Source organism: Streptopelia decaocto (assembly GCF_964273445.1).
Source record: "Streptopelia decaocto genome assembly, chromosome: 2".
Classification (NCBI taxonomy): Eukaryota; Metazoa; Chordata; class Aves; order Columbiformes; family Columbidae; genus Streptopelia; species Streptopelia decaocto.
In genome coordinates, this window is record NC_138655.1 from 132719664 (window position 1) to 132739704 (window position 20041).

At 36.9% G+C, this 20041-nt stretch overlaps 1 protein-coding gene across 2 annotated transcripts in view; it reads left to right on the forward strand.

Annotated features, from left to right (window-relative positions):
• Positions 1–20041, forward strand: part of CRPPA (CDP-L-ribitol pyrophosphorylase A) — a 127388-nt gene that overhangs the window by 40990 nt on the left and 66357 nt on the right. For both annotated transcript variants that reach the window (XM_082044159.1, XM_082044158.1), the window contains exons 5-6: positions 4591–4636; positions 17248–17345. In XM_082044159.1, the coding sequence (XP_081900285.1) occupies positions 4591–4636; positions 17248–17345 (144 nt within the window). The remainder of the gene's footprint in view (positions 1–4590; positions 4637–17247; positions 17346–20041) is intronic.

Consider the following 20041-nt stretch of genomic DNA (forward strand, 5'->3'; position numbering starts at 1 on the left):
CCTCCAACAGGACATAATTTCTAATAATATGACAGTAAATCTTATGCAGAAAGGTAATTTCCTGAATCTGCAGTGCAAATTTCCTGTGCAATTTAGCACCAGAATTTACTTATGCGTTGGTTGCATATAGCAAATTCTTTCAATACCTTTCCAGGGACATAGTCTTTCTGAAACACTATACTGTCTGTTTTCCTATTCAGTCTTCTGTGGGACAGATTATGTCATGCATATTTGCATTACATCACTTCTTGGATGATTTCATTGTTCTCATTGCAAAGCGTGGTATTTATGTGAAGGGCGACAAAATACACTCATAAGGTTCATTTAGTTCTTTATAATGTTTATTTAGTTTTTTACTATCTGTAGATACTACTGATGCCCAGCAGATGAAATGTAGTCTTTTGACCTAGAATGATGGAATAATTAAGTCTGAAGGAAATACCTACACGTCATCTGGTCCAACACCTTGCTGAAAGTGGGGCCAGGTTAGTTAGATTAGGCTGTGCAGGGCCTTGGCCAGCTGAATTTTCATTATCCCCAAGAATGGAGATTTCACAGTTAAGAAGGAAATAAAAAACTTCACAACTGCAGCCACAAGAGAGGAGTGGTAATATAAGAGAGAAACTGCAGACACCAAGGTTAGTGCAGAAGGAGGGCAGGAGGTGCTCCAGCATCGGAGTGGAGATTCCCCTGCAGCCCATGGTGCAGATCATGGTGAGGCCAGCTGAGCTGTCCCCCTGCAGCCATGGAGGTCCCACGGTGGAGCAGAGATCTGTCTGCAGCCCAGGTAGGACCCCAGGCTGGAGCAGGTGGATGCCCAGCGGAGGCTGTGACCCCATGGGAAGCCCACGCTGGAGCAGGCTCCTGGCAGGACCTGTGGCCCCGTGGAGAGAGGAGCCTGCGCTGGAGCAGGTTTTCTTGCAGGATGTGTGACCCTGTGGGGGACCGAGGCTGGAGCACAGTCTGTTCCTGAAGGGCTGCACCCCGTGGGAGGGACCCACGCTGGAGCGGTTTGCGAAGAACTGCAGCCCGTGGGAAGGACTCATGTTGGGGAAGTTTGTGGAGAGCTGTCTGCTGTGGGAGGGACCCCACGCTGGAGCAGGGCAAGAGTGTGAGGAGTCCTGCCCTGAGGAGGAAGGAGCAGCAGAGACAGCGTGGGATGAACTGACCGCAACCCCCGTTCCCTGTCCTGCTGCACCGCTTCAGGAGGGAGGTAGAGAAATTGGGAATGAAGTTGGGCCCAGGAAGAAGGGAAGGGGAAGGGTGGGGGGAAGTTGTTTTAAGATTTGGTTTTATTTCTCATTACCCTGCTCTGTTTTGGATTGGCAATAAATTAAACTAAGTTCCCCAAGTCGAGTCTGTTTTGCCTGTGACAGTAATTGGTGAGTGATCTCCCTGAACTTACCTCGACTCACAAGCCTTTCATTACATTTTATCTCCTCTGTCCAGCTGAGGAGGGGAGAGACAGAGCCAAGGTCAACCCACCACGGAGTCTCGGTGTTGACAATATTGTGCGACATGTGACAGTAGCAATAGCACCCATTTATGTGCCGATACTGTGCTGCAGCCAGTGCAGAGCAGTGAATATGCCATATATAGTATACACAAAGATGCTGGTGCCATATCATGAAAGTACCTATCACTTCCACATCTTATTCCCTGTATTATTTTGTAGCTGGAAGTCATTGGTGTCTTCTGTGGCTTATGAAGACATTCAAAGTCAAAAGCATAAAAATGATGAGATCTGTAAAATTGTAAATTATTTCTGTAGCGAATAGTCAGAGGCTACAGAGGAAGCTGGCTCTGTCCTGCCTGGATAGCACTGTGCTATTGGTCACACAGTGTTTGGCAGGTGACTTGGAGCAGTAACATTAAAGAACATTTGTGCTCAGTCTGTGCAGCTTGATGAAGTGCAGAAGTCTGCCAGTTTTCTCGTGGTACTTGCCTACAAAATGTTTAGGACCTATTTCTATTTGTTACTGATTACCTTTCAGAAGCAGAATTGTCTTTCCTTAGCTGTCATAATAATGTAATTTCTAACATGTGGGGGGTTTGTTTGTTTTTCTGTAAGGCTTTTCAGTGCTGAGATAAATTAGATTTCATATGCCAAGAACTGAAGTGCTCCCAATGGCCCCAGTTTGTTGTTTGTTTTTCAACAAGATGCAAAAAGATATTCCATCCAGATAAATGAGAAATGAAATAAGTAATCATTGTTCAGCTGAGGTTTCAGAGGGTGGGGAACAGTTTCTGAAGTCCAGGTATTACAAACTGTTTTTGTCCTATATGGACCCGAACCTTTAAAGAGCAGATCTGGTATTTGTAAGACTTTGGTTTCTTTATTAGGTGCACAAGCTCTATAACAATAAATGAATCAAAGCTGTGCAAAAAGGTTACTTGTGTGTGGATGTATATTGTTTTATTGAGCTAACTCTTAATTATTCTACCTAAGCACTGTCTACTTAGAGTGCATTAGAAAAAGTAACATTTCAAAGTCACTTACCATTGCAACTAAAGCAAGTGAGAGTTTGTTTACTTTCTGGTAACAAATTACAAAATTAAAATCATTCTTTGTAGTGACAATAACCAGGCAGGAATATTCAAATTACTTTAGTGTTATAAATATTTATAAGTTTTATTATAAATGTAGTTTTAATATAACTATTTATAAGCTATTTAGGATCAAGACGACAAAAAGAAACAGAATGACACTATCAACACCACCTTTACAGTTGGTCTGTGCTTAATGCCTTTTAAACAAAATGACCTTAAATGTTCTGGGGCAACAGCCTCTTAAATAAAGTATAAAATAGTGTAACAGAATATAATTGTTGGAGTGTAATATATATGTATGTGTATAATGCAAGTGAAAACTGCATTGAAAGAACACTTCAAAAAGACTGGTGTGCATTTAAAGACTTAATGCTGATACCGTCAAAAATCCTCACCACTCAAAAACTTACTTGCTATTGTTTGGCTCAGAATCTCAGAAGTAATTTTAAAGCTCCAGTCTTAATGTTTCATTTTTCTGTGCTGTTTTCTTGAAGACTGGGTCTACTTTATAAAGTAACTTATTTTTAAAAACAGACTGTTTAGAAATACTTTTGCAGCTTGGAGAGATTGTGAACCTTGGAGTATGTGAGACCACTTTTGTCAGAGCTTAGGTAGTTTTATTTCTTGAAAGGCTTTTAAATGATAGTCTCTTACAGGTTTAGTGAAAGCTCAGTATAAAAGCCCTCTAGAAACAGGTAATTCGAAAGAAACCTCACAACAAAATTGCTCACTCAATAATTCAAGACATTGATTCTTCCCAACAGTATGTAAACTCAGATACCTATGATTTCTCAGGCTAAGTTCATTCTCTGGTTGCTTCTCCTTCAGGACAAGCTGTGGGGAAGTAAGTTATTTTTTAATTTTAAAATAATATAATTCCTTGGAGAAATTGTGAGTAATGAGAAAGGTAATATCATTCATCTGTTTCTGGCTACAATACACAGCTTAATTTATGAGATGGAAAGGAAAGTGGTTACAAGAATCCTTATGTTAAAATCAAATAATTGGTTACTTGGAGACTAAAATGCTGATACCTGCAATTGTATGCTTCTGCTGTAAGATATACTTTGCAGCACTAGAGCTTTTGGAATCCTATTAATGCATTTCAAAAATAAAGAAAAAGGTTATTCAGACTCTAGAGAAACAAATGCAGAAAAGCCAGTATTAGTTTATTTAACATAAAATGAATTTACAGTAAAAACAACAAGTATTTAGGAGTTATTCTTGTGTCAGTTCATGTCACTGCATGTCATTGCAAAGACATTGCTAGCAAAGACTGTTAGTATCTTGGGTGGCTGCTGTTTTTAGTTTTCTGTTATTTTATTTACAAAGCCTAATACTGTGTTTGTCAACTGCTACAAATTGCTACAAAGGCAGATATGAAAGGTGTTTTTTGCAAATACCAAGTAAATATTCAGCATCTTATTGTCCATCTAACTTGATCTGATTAATCTACCTTAATCTGATGAATGTCTTCAAGAAGATCTTGATGGTGTTTAATCCTCCAAAAGCTCATAGAAAGCCTGCTATAGTCTCACTGACTCCTACTGATGGATTAAACTCTCATTAACAGTAATAGACTTGCACTACTGAAAAATTACACCTATATTAGCAAAAGAAATAATGAGGCTTCTCCCTGGCTGTCATTTTTACGATCACAAGTCCTAGAAAAATCAATCTATTTCACAATAAAATTATAGAGTCGAAATGTAGTTTTTTAAGGAATCATGAAAATAGATATGTGAAAATAGATACAGTATAATGTTTTAATGATTGTTCAAGGGGTTAATAATAGTTTTAGGTTTCAAATGAGTTCTAAGCAGATCTAAGTATTTAAAAAAGGTTTCTCTTGAGTCCCCAGTAATTTCTGCAACTTCTGTTCTCATGACTTGCCAGAGATATTTTACCAGAATTAAGAAATTGACTATGTCATTTGTTTATGGTATTTCAAATGTAAAGAATTGCCTTCAGGGCATTGTTTTATTGGTTTTACATTCCTTCCTGCTGTGTTAAACCTAATGAGACTTGTTTGTCCTTTAGGTGACCTACAAGCGGGATCTGTATGCAGCTGAATCGATTATTAAGGGTATGTGTTCGTCCTTGTGGCTGTCACTTTGCATATTCCTGAGCCTAATTAAGAATCTTGTGTGCTGTAGTTTTAAATGTCTTTAAGAAAAGTTTTGTGAAGAATAAAATGTGCTTAGGTAAGTTGTTTTAGCTTGTTCACTGGAATACTTAAATTATGCATTATTTACCTTTATTTACTTCTCTTAGAATAGAGAACCTTATAAAAAGCTGCGTATATTACAGAGTCAAACAGAAATTAATTTTGAATGGCTTTATAAGGAATAAACAATTTTTTTCTTTCATTTCCAGCTCAATTCTGAATGTGTTCCATCTTTCTAATCTAAGTAGGAGACTGAAAATTAAATATTAACTCTTTAGGGCTCTTCACTCTTTTACATACAGAAACTTGTTTACCTAAATTGATATAGCAACTATATGATATTGAGGTATTCTGTTAATTTATAAATACTATATTAAACGAATTTTTAACCTTTTCCTGTACTGGGAACTGTGTTTTTGCAGCAGTTTAACATAAAAAACCAGATTTACTCTTTATCTAGATTGACTCATTCTGAAAAAATGTAGAAGGGAAGAACTCTTAAGTACTGTATAATGAGCGCACTGAGAACTGAGGGATAAAATCCCAGAAACTGATTAAGAGAAAGGAACTTCCCTTTGGATTAAAAATGTCTTTCCAGAGAAAAGAGTGTGGTTCTTATTTAAGAAAAACAGAGCAATCCCCATGTACTGTTTAGGGCATGGTGAGTTACTGACTGGTTGTTCACTTTGGTGGCTGATGTGTTGTTGCAATATCCAGTATTGGTTTAGCTTCTGGTTTGGGTAAATTAGGCCATGCCGAGATCAGTTCTGTTGCCGTAGACAGGCTAGAAAGCTTCAACAGAGCTCAGATATCACTGTGGCAGTCTGTGTGCCACTTCTTTAGATCTCCAGGAATGCAGCAAGTTTGAAGTTTCTGGTTCTTAGAGTAGGCAAATAGTGCATATTGAATGTGCTGCAAGAACCACCTGACTGGATTTTTCAGGCACGTATGGAGGAGATAGGGCTGGGAAGTCTTGGAAGTTCTGGTTTTGAAAGGGAATGAGCTCTCATCTCCATAGCTGGAGGCCTGGAATTTTTGAAAATCTTGTTTTTAATAGGATTCTTAAAGGTTCCACACTCCTTCAGCTTTCATGATTAGGATTTCCAAATGTATTAAAGACAAGAAGGTGGCTTGGAGTAGGTGGCATGAATTTACAAAGGGGAAATTGTGCCTGGCCAACCTGATAACCATCTTCAGTGAACTGACTGGCTTGGTGAATGAGGGGAGAGCAGTGGATACGGTTTGCCTTGATTTCAGCAAGGCTTTTGAGACTATCTCCCATGACATTCTCCTTGACAAACTGATGAAGTATAAAATAGAATGGTGGACAGTGAGGTGGATTGAAAACTGGGCTATGGTAGGCAGAGCATTGCCAGCAGGTTGAGAGAGGTGCTCAGCACTGGGGAGGTCACATTTGGAGTGTTGGGTCCAGTTCTGGGCTCCCCTGTACAGCACAGATATGGTCATACCAGAGAGATTCAAGTGAAGGGCCATGATGATGATTAAGGTAGTGGAGCATCTGTCATATGAGGAGTTGCTGTGGAACATGGACTGTTATTCCTGGAGAAGGCTCAGGGGGATCTTAGCAATATGTATAAATGCAAAATGGAGCAGACTGAAGAAGATGGAGCCAGACCCTTCCTCAGTGATGTTCAGCAAAAGAGAACAGGCAGTGGACACAAACCGAAACACAGATCATTCCATTCCTACATCTGGAAAGCCTGGGAATTCCTAAGATTCTCAGATTTTTTGTTACAAAGCTGTGAGGTTGGAAGGGAGACTGTCTGTCCTTGATTTCCTAGAAATGATTAATTCAGCTGTGATTGACAATATGAGTATCTCTTGGCTTATAAATGCCATTTTTCATCAGCTTTTTTGAGTTACTGAAAAGAATATTTCATCTCAGAAATTACTTTGGTTAATATTTTCAAACCAGTATTTTTAGCTTATTTAAGCTACTGGGAAGCTTTGAAAATGGGGTTGTGATCTGACTTAAACTGGAAAAACATTTTCAAAATTTGCAGTTTCTCCATTTTGTCCACTTATTTTTTTGATAGCTGTGGGATATTTACAAACTTAATCCAAACAGAATTCTTTCAGAGATTTTCAGAAATTAAATCTAGATAAGTTTTTGATTATCAAAGCATTTTTTTTCTCAGTTTTTTGAAATTCTTCTGCTCTTGGAAAAGTAAGTGGTAGTTTTCATTTAATTTTAAGTGATCTTTCCTTGGATAAAACAATTCAGTTTGCGTATAAATCTTAAAAGCTCAAATATTGTTATTATGGTTGTCATATGAGCAAAATGGCTCATAAGACAAAAATAGTTAATTGAATGAATCAGTATGCATAAGATGGATTTCATGGTACACTATAACGTAACATTAAGCAATGATTTTATCTCCTTGATGAATAGGAATTGGAACTAATAGTTTACCTTGAATGATAGATCAATGAAGAAAGGGAAGCTTCCAACCTTTGAGAAGTGCAAAACTATAAAAAAATCAAGTTATTTTTTTCCAGTCTAAATATAGATCCCATTACACTGTTCTCACTGAACTCCTAATTCTAACTGTGTATGTATGTTTTTACAGGACAGAAAATTATCTGTACTTTTAAGTATTATATATAGCAGAGACTGTAGAAGAAAAAATCCCTCTGGTAGTAACATTAATTAGGAAATGAAGAAGTCAGATTCAGTGGCTGGGATGTGCTGTTTTGTTACAATGTTTGTAAATATTTGCTGTAACAAGAATTGTTGCACTTCTGTCAGTGAAGCTTGCTGAAGCCGGTAATGACAGCATAAAATGATGTAAATGCCATGAATCAGCTTGACGAATGGACTATGTTGGTCGAATATTGAGAAAAAGATTCAATATTCAACTTGGAAAAAGTCTCAGTAAACTTGTAGTTCTGTGTAAACTTTGATCTTCTTTTCCTTTTGCGTGTGTATTTTTCATATTGATTTACCACATATGTTCTTAATATTTAATGGCAATTTTTCAGTCATTACTGTATCAAATAGATTCACTTTAATTTCCATTTTCCCTGAACTTAACTGCAGATTGTACTTATTTTTTCAATACAAAGGCCAATTTGTTGAACTGTATCATTCAGTATTAGTCAAATGTTTAAGAGTTATTTAGTTCAGAGGGCCTTCGGGATGTAATGAGGATGTGTAAACTTCAAAGAAAAATCAGAAGTTCTTTCTCATCTTCCAGTTTATCTCATCCTTTACTAGAGACGTTCTTCTGTAGTGGGCAAGGAGAAAGCCAGATGGACAACTTAAGTGAAATATGTTGCTTCATGTAGCTAGAGAAGGAGACAGCGCCCTGCTCCTGTCACTCATCCTGTCTCTCAGCTGTCCAGTTTGCTTATGCTCCTTCCCCACATATCCCTATCATTACAGGGCAGCTCTTTGGAAGGTGGGAACTGAGTCATCACACTTCTTGTGGGGAAATCAGAAACAAATACAGTGTGAAAAAATGGTTTATCTCCTGCTGCCCTCTCATCTTTATAAAGATGACTCCTTGTATTATTTTTAATCAGTGCTATCCTTTCTTCTTCAGAGTTTATTTGAAAGAAAAACAAGTAGTATTTTGAAGTGTTCCGCTTAAAAAAAAATTATAGCAGTTTATGCTAATTTTGTGTAACACATACTCATTATTTCATGCAAAAAATTATAAACCTGAAACAATACTGCAGCTTTCATGCAAATTAATTTCAATGTTCCTGTGTATATGAGGGTTTCGTTAATCACGTAATTCATTAAAGATGGTTACTTATAATTTATTTTAAAAATAAAATCCATTCCAAGCATTTTTTTCTAAAACTGACTGAGTAGAAAATGGGGATGCCACTTATTCAGATGGAGGGAACATTCACTAAGTTCCTTTTTATAACTGGAACAAAAATGCTGTATTAGTCATTCTCTATGTGCCATTCATAGATACATATTTTACATGTGTATTGCACCATGTTATCAAACTTTTTGTTTTCACTAAACCAAGTGCAATCTTCTCCAGCTGTTGGTTATGGTAAATATTTATGTAGCTTGAAGTAAAAATGAAGACTTGCATGGTTGTAAATCAGGCCTTACTTGATCCCTTACTTGATCTTTATTTATCTAATGTTCTGTTACTATGGCAGCATGCAAAATACCTGCTTCAGTAACCACAATAGTCTTTTATTATGCCTGGTCTGTATGGAAAACTGTATTTTAAGTTCCTTGAAGTTTAGATTTGCTTTTTGTTCCATTGCATGATTTCAGGAAGGGAAAGCCTTACATATTCTTCACTCCTTACGCAAGCAGTGTAATAAGAGCCCTCCATAGCAATTTAGGACACCTCATAAAAGATTTATCTTACATAATTAATTATCTCTAATGAGGTTTTGAATAGACACTGTTAGTACTCCAAGTCTGTGGTTTGGGAATTGTGCCTTACCTATTCTGTGCCCTTCAAAGGGCTTCAAATCTTCACATTGATATAACATGACTTATTTTTAATGGACCATTGAGCCATGTGAATTAATGTTAGGTAAGTCACAGTTTGTGCCACACTTAAAGTATATTTAAGGGGGGTGTATTTTTTTTTGACCTACTGAGCATTACTCTGTTGTATCCCCTTGTTGCATCATTCAGTCTCATGGTTGCTAGTTTTACAAAAGTAGTCTTAATAGCAATATCCCACTGTGTTGTGCTGTGCCTATGGGAAACCTTCAAGTGCACATTATCTTCTAGAACGGCAACCATCGTACAAGCCAAGGTAGGCTCAGTTAGGCCTTTCCTATGAGCCGAATGATTGACTGGATCACAGTGTCTGCTTTTCTCAAGAATTCAGAACCTACTACGTGGTGTCATTACCCTTCTGTGTTTTCTCCCACAACTGAGGTAGCTCTTTGCTGTGTGGTAGCTACTCACTGCTCTTTATGGGCTTCTGTGTTAGGGACCGGCTGGTGTCATGGAAGCGTGTCACAGAGACTGATGGAGAAGCAACCCCTGCAAGAAAGTGGCAGTTTCCATACAATGTTTCTTGTGATTGTTTGAGTGACAGTCTCTGGAGAGAAGGACCTTCTGCTGGTGCTGATCGGTCTGGCAATACAAACCTGGCTAGCAGAAGTCCCCACGGTGCCAATACGCTATTCATGGCTCGCACGAGACCCACATGCTTGTGAATTTTCACATACTGTTCTGCCATAGAGGTGTCTTCAGGGACAGGTTTTCTGGATATCTACCTCCTCTTTTTCCTTCCCTTCCCTTTTCCTTTTCCTTCTTTAGGTTGATAATGAGATGACAGGAACTCCAGAAAGGCAGGTTTATGGCAGGAATACGTGCCTTCCCATGTGGAATTTACTGTGTTTTGCCTTGTTAAAACTCATTTTACTTATGCTTGGCACTGGCTGCTGGGTTGTCTGTAATGTTGCTGAGCACAGCAACCAGCAATCTCTCCTACCTATATGGAGAAGAGGGTACTCTTCCTGACACTACATATCACTTTAGGTATAAATGGTGTTACCTCTGGGATGGTGGTCTACACAATGGTTCTTTGTGTTAAGTTGTTGAAGAGGATGCAGGACTGAGATGCAGCATTATGCACTAGAAAGTACAGTCCCGTATCGCACACTTGGATGGATTCAGACTTCAGGTTTAGGACACGTAGGTGCCTGAAGAAGAAGTCCCACATGACACTGTAAGGCTGGGTTGCAAGGTCCCAGCTCTTGGCGTGCTGCCTTGCATGCTGCCAAGGCCCTCTGGAGCTGTCCCAGGAGCTAAATGTGCAGGCTGGGAGGGTGTAGGGTACCAAGGACACTGGCCTCACACCGGCTCCTCAGTACTGTTCGAGTCTTCGCAACTGATTTCTTTATTATTAAGTGATCCAATGCACATTTTATGACTGGATGAATTATACGGGATGCACATTTTATCACTGGATGAATTCAGAAGCAATGAAGAACATTTGAGTATACATACTTAATTTCGTGACTACAGTTCCAAATTTCATGTCATCTACAGTTCTGTTTATTAGTGACTGAAACTTGGTTTCCTTCAACTTCAGAGAATGACAGTTATCTTTTCTGTTGACCTGTTTGTTCTATTTAGAAAATCAATTTAAGCTATATTAAAAATATTTGTTTTGATGAGAATTATTCACCCAACTTTTTTTCTTTTTGGTTTCAAATAGCAGGGTTTTTGCTTTGAATTATGAACTTCAACAGATTTTTAAATACTTTAATGTTTATGCTAGAATATTAAGGTTACATTTGTGCCTATAAACAGTTCTGCCAAGGAACATGTTCCTTGTGGTTCAGTCTGACATATTATTTTGCTGTCGTGTTTATTTTTGAGGTACTCTTAAGTTTCTGTCTATTGTCCATGTCTTAACTAATAATTCTGTAACTAATCAAATTAAATAATAGAAAAAATATTATGGTAATATATGTTTGGCAATTAAATTATGTCTGAAAAAGTACAATTCATCATTAGATTCTAATTATGAGACTATTTCTGTAGTCTGCTATATTACAAATGTAGTTCCACATATCTAATAAGTCCCAAATGTTTCATAGAAGCACAGCTAGATTTTTAACTGCTTCCCTAATGAGACATAATAACTGACAAATTTCAGCTTGCTAAACTTGACTCAGGTGGGAGTAAGAAAAACATACATGCATGCATACATTTTTGTACTGTAGATATTTATATTTATATTTATATGTAGCTTTCATATTCAAGGCAATACAAAGAAACACTTCACTAATGTAAATAGGCTAATGAGTTATTTGTCTTTGAGACTGTTTTCTTAAAACTTGTCTTATTAATTTGCTTACTTCCTCAAGTCTCTTTTACACCTGTATTTTGAAAGTCTGAGTCCTAATATCATTTGTTTTATAAACAGTAAATTTAATGCTTTTCTTTAGCAGGTACGAACTTGTAGAGTATGCAGACAAGGGGGCACATGCTATTTTTAATAGTCTTGAAGTAAGAAAACATCATCTTACAATGAGGGTGACTCATCTAGAAATGTTGTTAAGATCAGGCTAATCCAAAACATCCTAAAAAATTTCCATTAGGACTCCTGCCCTCGGGGTAGGTATCTTTGAACTCTAGTTCCAACATGCAAACTTTAAGTGGTTCTTCTCAGTAGAGGATTGTAGCTTAGAGTTTGACTCTCTCACCTCCCCTGTTTTCTTTTCCTAAGGGCCTTTCTTCTGCAGTGACTTTTTCACAAGTGCATGCGCTTGCAGATTGGATATTTTGCCTTTACATTTGGCTAAATAAGTATCAATTGATGTAGGTACAATCATGTTTTGCAAGTGCCAAGAAAAATATCCTAATGCCTTCAAACTGTTAATGCTTCTTGGGAGTCATATTCTTATTTTTGTGTTATATGAAGGATCCATGTGACTTTTTATTAAAAAAGAGGGAAGGGAAAGGGAAGGGAAAGGGAAGGGAAAGGGAAGGGAAAGGGAAGGGAAAGGGAAGGGAAAGGGAAGGGAAAGGGAAGGGAAAGGGAAGGGAAAGGGAAGGGAAAGGAAAGGAAAGGAAAGGAAAGGAAAGGAAAGGAAAGGAAAGGAAAGGAAAGGAAAGGAAAGGAAAGGAAAGGAAAGGAAAGGAAAGGAAAGGAAAGGAAAGGAAAGGAAAGGAAAGGAAAGGAAAGGAAAGGAAAGGAAAGGAAAGGAAAGGAAAGGAAAGGAAAGGAAAGGAGTGTAAGTTTTGTTTATCAAAGGACAGGTATCTTGCTGGAGATTGGCTGCATTTTCATGGGCACACTCATTAACCAGTGGCTCTTCTCTGCTCTGAGGCAAAGACATAGACTGGCTGGTGGGGAGGTTCTCCTTGGAATAGCTACTGTCAGGTGAAAACAACCCTCTTCCTTGGCTTCTACCACAAAATGTTCCTCTCTTTATTACATGCTAATACTGGTTGGGGCAGTGTCAAATTTGATTTTTTGTTTTTTTGTGGCTACAGAGAAATGTGGAATGAATAAACAAAAAATTGGTAGATATTTTTGGTTACCTATAAGAATAACAATTTTGACTCATTCTGTTGAGCATGAATCAATTAAATGCTTGGCAGTACTTATTTCATTATTCTTGTGTTTACAGTGGTAGAAACATCTCTAGCGGGAGACAGTAAAAATGTCAAGGAGAACCATGCTAAGTTTCCAGAGCAGTCAAGCCATTGCTGTGCAGAAACTGAAAATTAAATTCTGATAAATTAATTTACCATTTTGAATCCATTACAAACTTCAGAAGTATTTTGATGAATAGAATGTACTTCCAAAATAGTAGGAATTGTAATGACAGACCAAGAAGGGCATAGTATGAACATATGTTTACAAAAATAAGTGTATGTATAGACAGATATGTGCAATTAAGAGAGAAAATTTACATCTTTAGGCTAAAATCTATTTGCCATTCAGATGCCTTTTTATTCTTATGGTGTTAATTCCCTAGGATATGATATTCATGATCTTTATTCAAACGTATTATTTTAATTGCTGCTTGTTTGTGGTGTGCTTTTCAGGGTAACCTTTTAAGTCATTTGTTAGAGTACATTTAATACATTATTTTACTGAGGTGGTGCCATAAACATGCACACATTTTAATTTGTAATTTTTGGTGAGATCCTAGGATAAAGACTGTAACAGGTGTTACTGAATAATAATGTGATCTCAGGCTTTCACAATATCGAAGAAGGGCACAGCAGAATTGAAAATTAAGTTTCCTGCTGGAGAGAGAATGAGTTTTAATGAAACAAATTCTGAAATCCTATATTAAATTTATCTTTAATGAAGAAAATTCTTACCTCTTTCCTGATAGAGAAATTTGATGTTTAACCTAACAGAATGTTGTGTTGTAAAGTTTCAACTATTGTTAATTTTATGCAAAAAGTACTTTCTGAGTGGATATTAAATGTGATGCAGTTACACTATAATCAGGTACAGCTGGAAGGAAGCCAAGAGTAAATGGGAGATGTGTATTGGGAAGAAGTAGTTTTAAGGGAAATAATAAGTTTAAGTAGAGGAAGAGGAAGCCAAAGCAAGAGACAGATTTTGATAGGTAATATAATAGTGAGGGAAAAAAGAACAAAAGAAAAGCTTGGGCAGATGAAGGGGAAGGTATGCCATGGAAGAAGGGAAGAAAAGTGGAACAGTGGTGCATGGTGGGAGGACAAGAGGTAACAGGCAAAAACTGACCAAAGGAAGTTACAACTCAATAAAAGGAAACGAGGACAACCAAGTGGTGAACAGGTTGTCTGGAGAAGTTGTGGAGTCTCCGTCCTCAAAGGTTTTCAAGAGCCAAGGGATTAAGTGGCTGAGCAACCAGGCCAGACCTCATGGGTGATCCTGCTTTGAGCAGGAGTTTGGACTAGAGGCCTCCTGAGGTCTATTCCAGCCTGCATTACCCAGCACTCTGATGAAAAACAAAATTTTAGTAGCTGAGTATTAAACGTCCTTGTGACATGACCATGACATGGCTTTGCAGAATGACTGTTGAATTCACCTAACAGACTTCTGAAAACCAGGAATGAAGTGCTGCAGGCACTTAACTTTACTGGTGGTCAGCAAGAACCCGTGTGTGGAGAGTTTTTGGGGCGTATGCTGTGAACAAGCCAGGGCTTGAGGTGGCTGGGGTGCACTAGGACCATGCGGAAGTAAACAGAAGCTGGTCTGCCCTCGACCCAGGCTGCAGGAGGGTCATCGTCGCTGTGCATGTGGACAGTGCCCTGCAGCCAATCACCATAGTGGTGGGGGAAGAGTGACTGCAAGTGTAACCAATCGTAGCCCGTGCTTGCCGCATGGCCTTTTGGGTATAGAGTATATAAGGTTTGGAAAAACGTGGTCTCATGGACATTGATATTCAGTGTTGTTAAGAGTTCATTAAAGGGTATTGATGTTAAATTCATATTGAATTAGACTCATTACTCTCGCCGGCCCGCCCGTCGTGCTCAAAGAGGTCCTGCCGGCAATTTTGCATTCTCCACGTCGTCTCACGACACCCGTGAGATCCTTGGGGATCACAAGCTCCATCAGCTTGTGAGAGATGGGACACGGGCAGTTGCGGGGATGAGGGCTCCTCCACTCAGCCTGCCTTCCCATGGGAAAGCAAAGGTGCAGACTGTCTAAATTAACATATAGATCCTTTTGGCCACTTAAATTGGGTTTTAAACCTCAGCTAGAACAGCACTGTTGCTTTGTTATGATGATTTTATAAATTATTGTTTCCCAGACTTTATTAAATTTTCTTGATCATTTAAAAGCATGCAGCATCTTTTCAATGTGTGTGTTATAATTAATATAGTTTTTCATACTTTATTAATAGACTTTCCACCTATAATATTATGTTCCTCCTCCAGATTAAAAATACATTTTTTTCACACTTCATTCAGTTTTTGCTTTCTTCTCTATTAAATTTAATGTACAAATCTTAGTCACTTTTTGGTGGTCTTCTCTCGCTTCTCAATGATGTTACAAGAAGGTAGAAGTTTAAGGGGGCTGGGGAGAGGAATGAGAAGCTTTTATAGTTGCAGTCTTTGGGCAGCCTCCTGTGAGGTTACTTCAGACACTTGCTGTTGATAACTGACCTATTTTTAAAAATAATTATTTGAGCATAAGTTATGGTGCCTTTTTGAATTCCACAGCCTTCTTCCACATGTGGATTTTTGTAACAGCTCTGATTTGACTTTCTTTGTTAAATTACTTAGTTCCATAGAATCTGGGTCCTTGAAATCTGATATACTAGTCTTATTTATTTTGTACGTCTACCTTGTATCTGCATTCTGTGTATACTACTAAATTCAAGTGGCTCTTGTTCTCTGATTTCAGTCTACCAGCGGTTTGCTTTCTGCTAGTAAGAAATTAAATCAATATGGTTTCCCATTCACCCATTTTTTAGACTGTAAAGTTATTCTGTATTAAGTAGAAGCCAACTTTGATGCTTGTTCAGTATCTTTTTTTGCCCGGTGAATCTATGGTAAGATAATTTCTCCCACAGTTGTGGTATCCTGTGATTTCCAGTCGGGTGAGAACTGGCCATGAATTTTTTAATCCTCACTTTCATCTGGTTGTGATGGTTTATAAGCAGATGTTTATTGTTCTCTCTCTTTCCTCCCCCCTCCCTATTCTTGCTAACTTAATACAAAGCCAGCTGTTACCACTGTTTTCATTGTCACATTATAAATATTGGACATAATAAATGCCCATGATTCATAAAATCATTATAGTTATCTTCTGGGATCTTCAGTGGTTAATTCACTTTTTCCTGTTCACAAAATATTGTTTAAATTTCACAAGTCACTTTCCAATAATATGAACTCTGCAGCAGCTTTAAAATTAATTTTCGGGTCTATATGTCTATTTTTGTGAAGAAGTCTTTGAATTTACAATAGCAAGTGAGATGTTTACTTAAGTAGTGCATCTGATTAAACTTATTCTGTGCTATGTAATTAAAAAAAACCCTTTCCACATGCAACAAATATGTATCTTTATATTCAGACTTGTTTGAAGAGCAGTTATGCCATATTTTTATAATTTCTTTTATGTCTTTCACAACTAATTTATTTTGTGGTGGTGTTTGGTATATTTTTGTCCCTGAAGTTTCATTGAAGTCTGTTTTAAATATAATTAGACTTTACATATATGAAATTTCTAGTGGTTTGTGGAATAACTTCCCCAAAGACATTGGAAATCTTATGTTTTGGTCTGCATATTGATTCAACATCTAACGGATAAAATCCTGAATTAGAAGTGGGAGTTCCAGACTTTGATTATTTTGATTTGTTTGCTTAAAGAAAGGAAAATGCTCACTATATCTTGAAACTGTAATCAGTAGCAAGAGAAAAATCTTAATTTTCAAAAATATTTGCTTTATGGAGCAGATCAGGCAATGACTTGAAATTATTGTTCTTGGTACCAACAAAATACTATATATTTTTTTTCCCCACACCAACAAAAGATCTAAGAAGTTCCCCATGCCAAAATCTTTGACTCTGCAACTTTTTGATATTGAGGTGAACAGTTATGGCTGCTGTCTCCCTGAACAGGAGACAGTAGTATGCTATCATGTAGTAAAAATTGTTGGGAAGAGGATTTATGCTATCTCCTGGTTTTTTTTGCTTTTCTCAATATTGCTGACCTTGCATTTAATGATCTGTTGAAGTGGTAAGTGGTACGAAGTTTTCAAAAAGTTGTTTCCTTGGTTGTTGTCTAGTGTCAGTAATGTGGACCTGAACAAATGCCTTCTCACCCTTATTTAAATAGGCTCTGATGTCAAAGCCTTATGTGATGTTTTCACATTGTACAAAATAATATAAAATATTAATTTTATATTTGAGATATAAAAATATAGAAATTATGTAGTTATATTAACTGTGCCTTGAAATAAGTCATCTTAGAATTAAATTTACAGCTGTTGAAAAGATTCTGCCAGGAGACAGCAGTATGTGAACTGAAGGTAATGTTTCTCAGATTAGTAATTTTGATTAATTTATATTTGTATGAAATACTAAGGGGTTTTTTTCTTGATCACAGACAACCTTTCACAGCAAGTTTGTGTTATTACTGATGTGAAGGAAGCTGCTGCCCAAGTAGGTTTTCTCCTTCATGAATCTCTGAAAAGCCAAATAAGAGTAAGTACAACTCTATGGCTGTAAACTCTATGATAAATGTAATGTTTCTGGTTGTCACAACCTGGAAGGAATGGTCTAAATAATGTGAGTACAGAAACTGAGACCTCCTGTGTCACTGCAGTATTTATTACAAGGAATTAACACCAGGTGTGGAAGTTACCAAGAGAGGAACATCTTCTGCACAATTATGCTGTAGGGGGGGATTTTGCAGATTCTCTTAAAATGTATATATTAGATTAGAGGAGAAATTGGATCCAGACAACAGAGAGGCCATTTTCTTTAGATTTTATGAATTCAGTAAGCCTGAAATGTTACAAATATGTTACAGAGGAAATGCTTTTGTTACTTTGAAGTCTGAGTTCAAGTCTGAACCAATTAAAGAGTAAGTTGTATTTCTGCAGAGCTGCAAATCTAAAGTCAAATTTATCAGTCTTTTTGCAGAGAGATGGGGTGCATGTCACTCATAGTGCATGCTCATTAAAGCCGTTGCTGTAGTATATTGGTGGAATTTTCTACTAGCTTTTAACTCTCTTTTTCATTAATCCTACTAATAGAACAGTCAAAAGTTTTCGTTTTCTCAAAGGTGATTAACATTTGGTAACTGCTTAAATCTTGACTGGTCTTAATTATATCTTATGTGATGATATCATTTCTTTCTGCTACCCAGAGAAACAGATGGGGAATAGCTGTTCAAAAATAAAGGTTTCCTGATTCCCATGATGTTACTTCTGTTAAAGGTTTTATTGATGTCTGCCGGTCTTCTGCATTGTGTGCTCAGTTAACATTGGAATGTTCTTCTGTAGCAAACTATTGCTATTTTATATCTAGAAATGTCATTTAACATACTTACAGATTTTGTTTGAAAAGAATTGTATTTAGTGTGGAAAATCATGCTTTACATGTATTACATATCTGCATTTACAAGTGCAAAACATTAGCAGAATTGAATAAGATCTTTTCTTGTCTGAGTAGCTTGAACAATGGAGCAGAACTGTGTTTCTGTTTCACTGATATCAGATCCATTGTTAGTTTTCCTTCTTTCTCTCCATTTAAACTTTTCTGCAATTGCTAGGAAGACATCATGACCCATATTAGAAAAGCAAGCACTTCTTTAAGCATTAACTTATCTAGATATTATGTAATCACTTTAATTAAACATTGAGAAACTCTTCCAAGCCAGTAAGAAAAGTCAAAGAATGCATTATGTTTCGTCAGGCAACACTGTGACTCCAAACTTAGTAGCCTCAAATCAGACTGGCATCAAAATTGTTTAAAATTTTCAACATATGGCCAAATTTACATTGCATAAACAGTTAACCATTGGGTTGGTCAGGTACTTAAATCTATGGTGCATTTGAATAAAATAATGTGTAATGAGGCCATAAAATGAAGGGATTCCTACTGATACGGGACTGATTTTTTTGATGGCTCTATTAAAGCAGTTTATATAGTTGATGATTTCTAGCACCATTCTTCTCTTTTTTGATCCATGTTGTCTTTCCTCATAATGACGTTGATTGTTACATTTCAATTCAATGCTTTCAAAACATACCTCCAAAGTGACACCTGCCAAAGAACTCCGTCAAGATCCCCGTCTTCCTTGAAACATCCCTAGTCATTCATTTTATGAACCCTTAGATTGAAAAATCTATAAAAAGTAATATATATGTATTGAGTATCTTGTTTTTAAACTGTAAAATCTCTAAGAGTTAATTTTTAAGCTTATTAATGTACAGAACTTCTGAATTTGAAAGACCTTAGAAAAAAATATATCTGGCATTCTCAAGTGAAACACAGTAACCTTGTGTACAACATGTGATAATTATTTTAGGCACATTAAATGTACCATACTGGAAGCTGGGCCTTTTCAAAGGGCTAATTGGAGGGTACGCGATCCAAATAAGACACTAATTGGGGATCACTCTGTAGAGTACATATTATCTGAAATTTAAACTAAGTATGGTCAATATTTTACCATTTTAGATATTTTTGACACTCTAGGTCTTAGTAGCAGCCATATTTACTTTTAGGATATTTGTTAACTTCTAGGTGTGTCCTTAATCCTTACAGAAAAATTCAAAAGAAATTTTATTAGGGGGATTTTCAAGAGAAACTCCGATAACATGATAATGCTAATAACGGGGAAACAGACCTAAAAATTAAAATGAGATAAAGAAAAATAAAATCTTTTCTGAAAACAAAAACCAACCAAACAACAAAACAAACATAAAAACAGGTTAAGGCAACAGTTATTGCTTGCAAAGTACTTTCAGAGTAGGTATTTTAATCAGCGATAATGTAAACTATATAACTAATAAATAAGTGTTTTACAGAAGATATCTTACTGTGAAAGACATAAGTTGAGTCTTTCCTTTGTTATTTAGCCTTTTCTTTTGAAGCAAACAAACTAAATTGGGGTCGAAGGTGTTTACCTTTGTTACTGGAAATTATGTACTTCTGCTTATTCAGTGACCAGTGGCTACTATCAAATGAAATGTAATCAGCTGGATGAAGTTGTGTGTTCTTTTTGTGACTGGATAAATATCCACAAGCAGTATATAAAAGTATTTGGTTGGTTTTGATTAGGAAATGAACTAGTGTTTTACTAGTAGAAATTTCACAGAATCACAGAATGATAGGGATTGGAAGGGACCTCAAAAGATCATCTAGTCCAATCCCCCTGCCGGAGTAGGAGC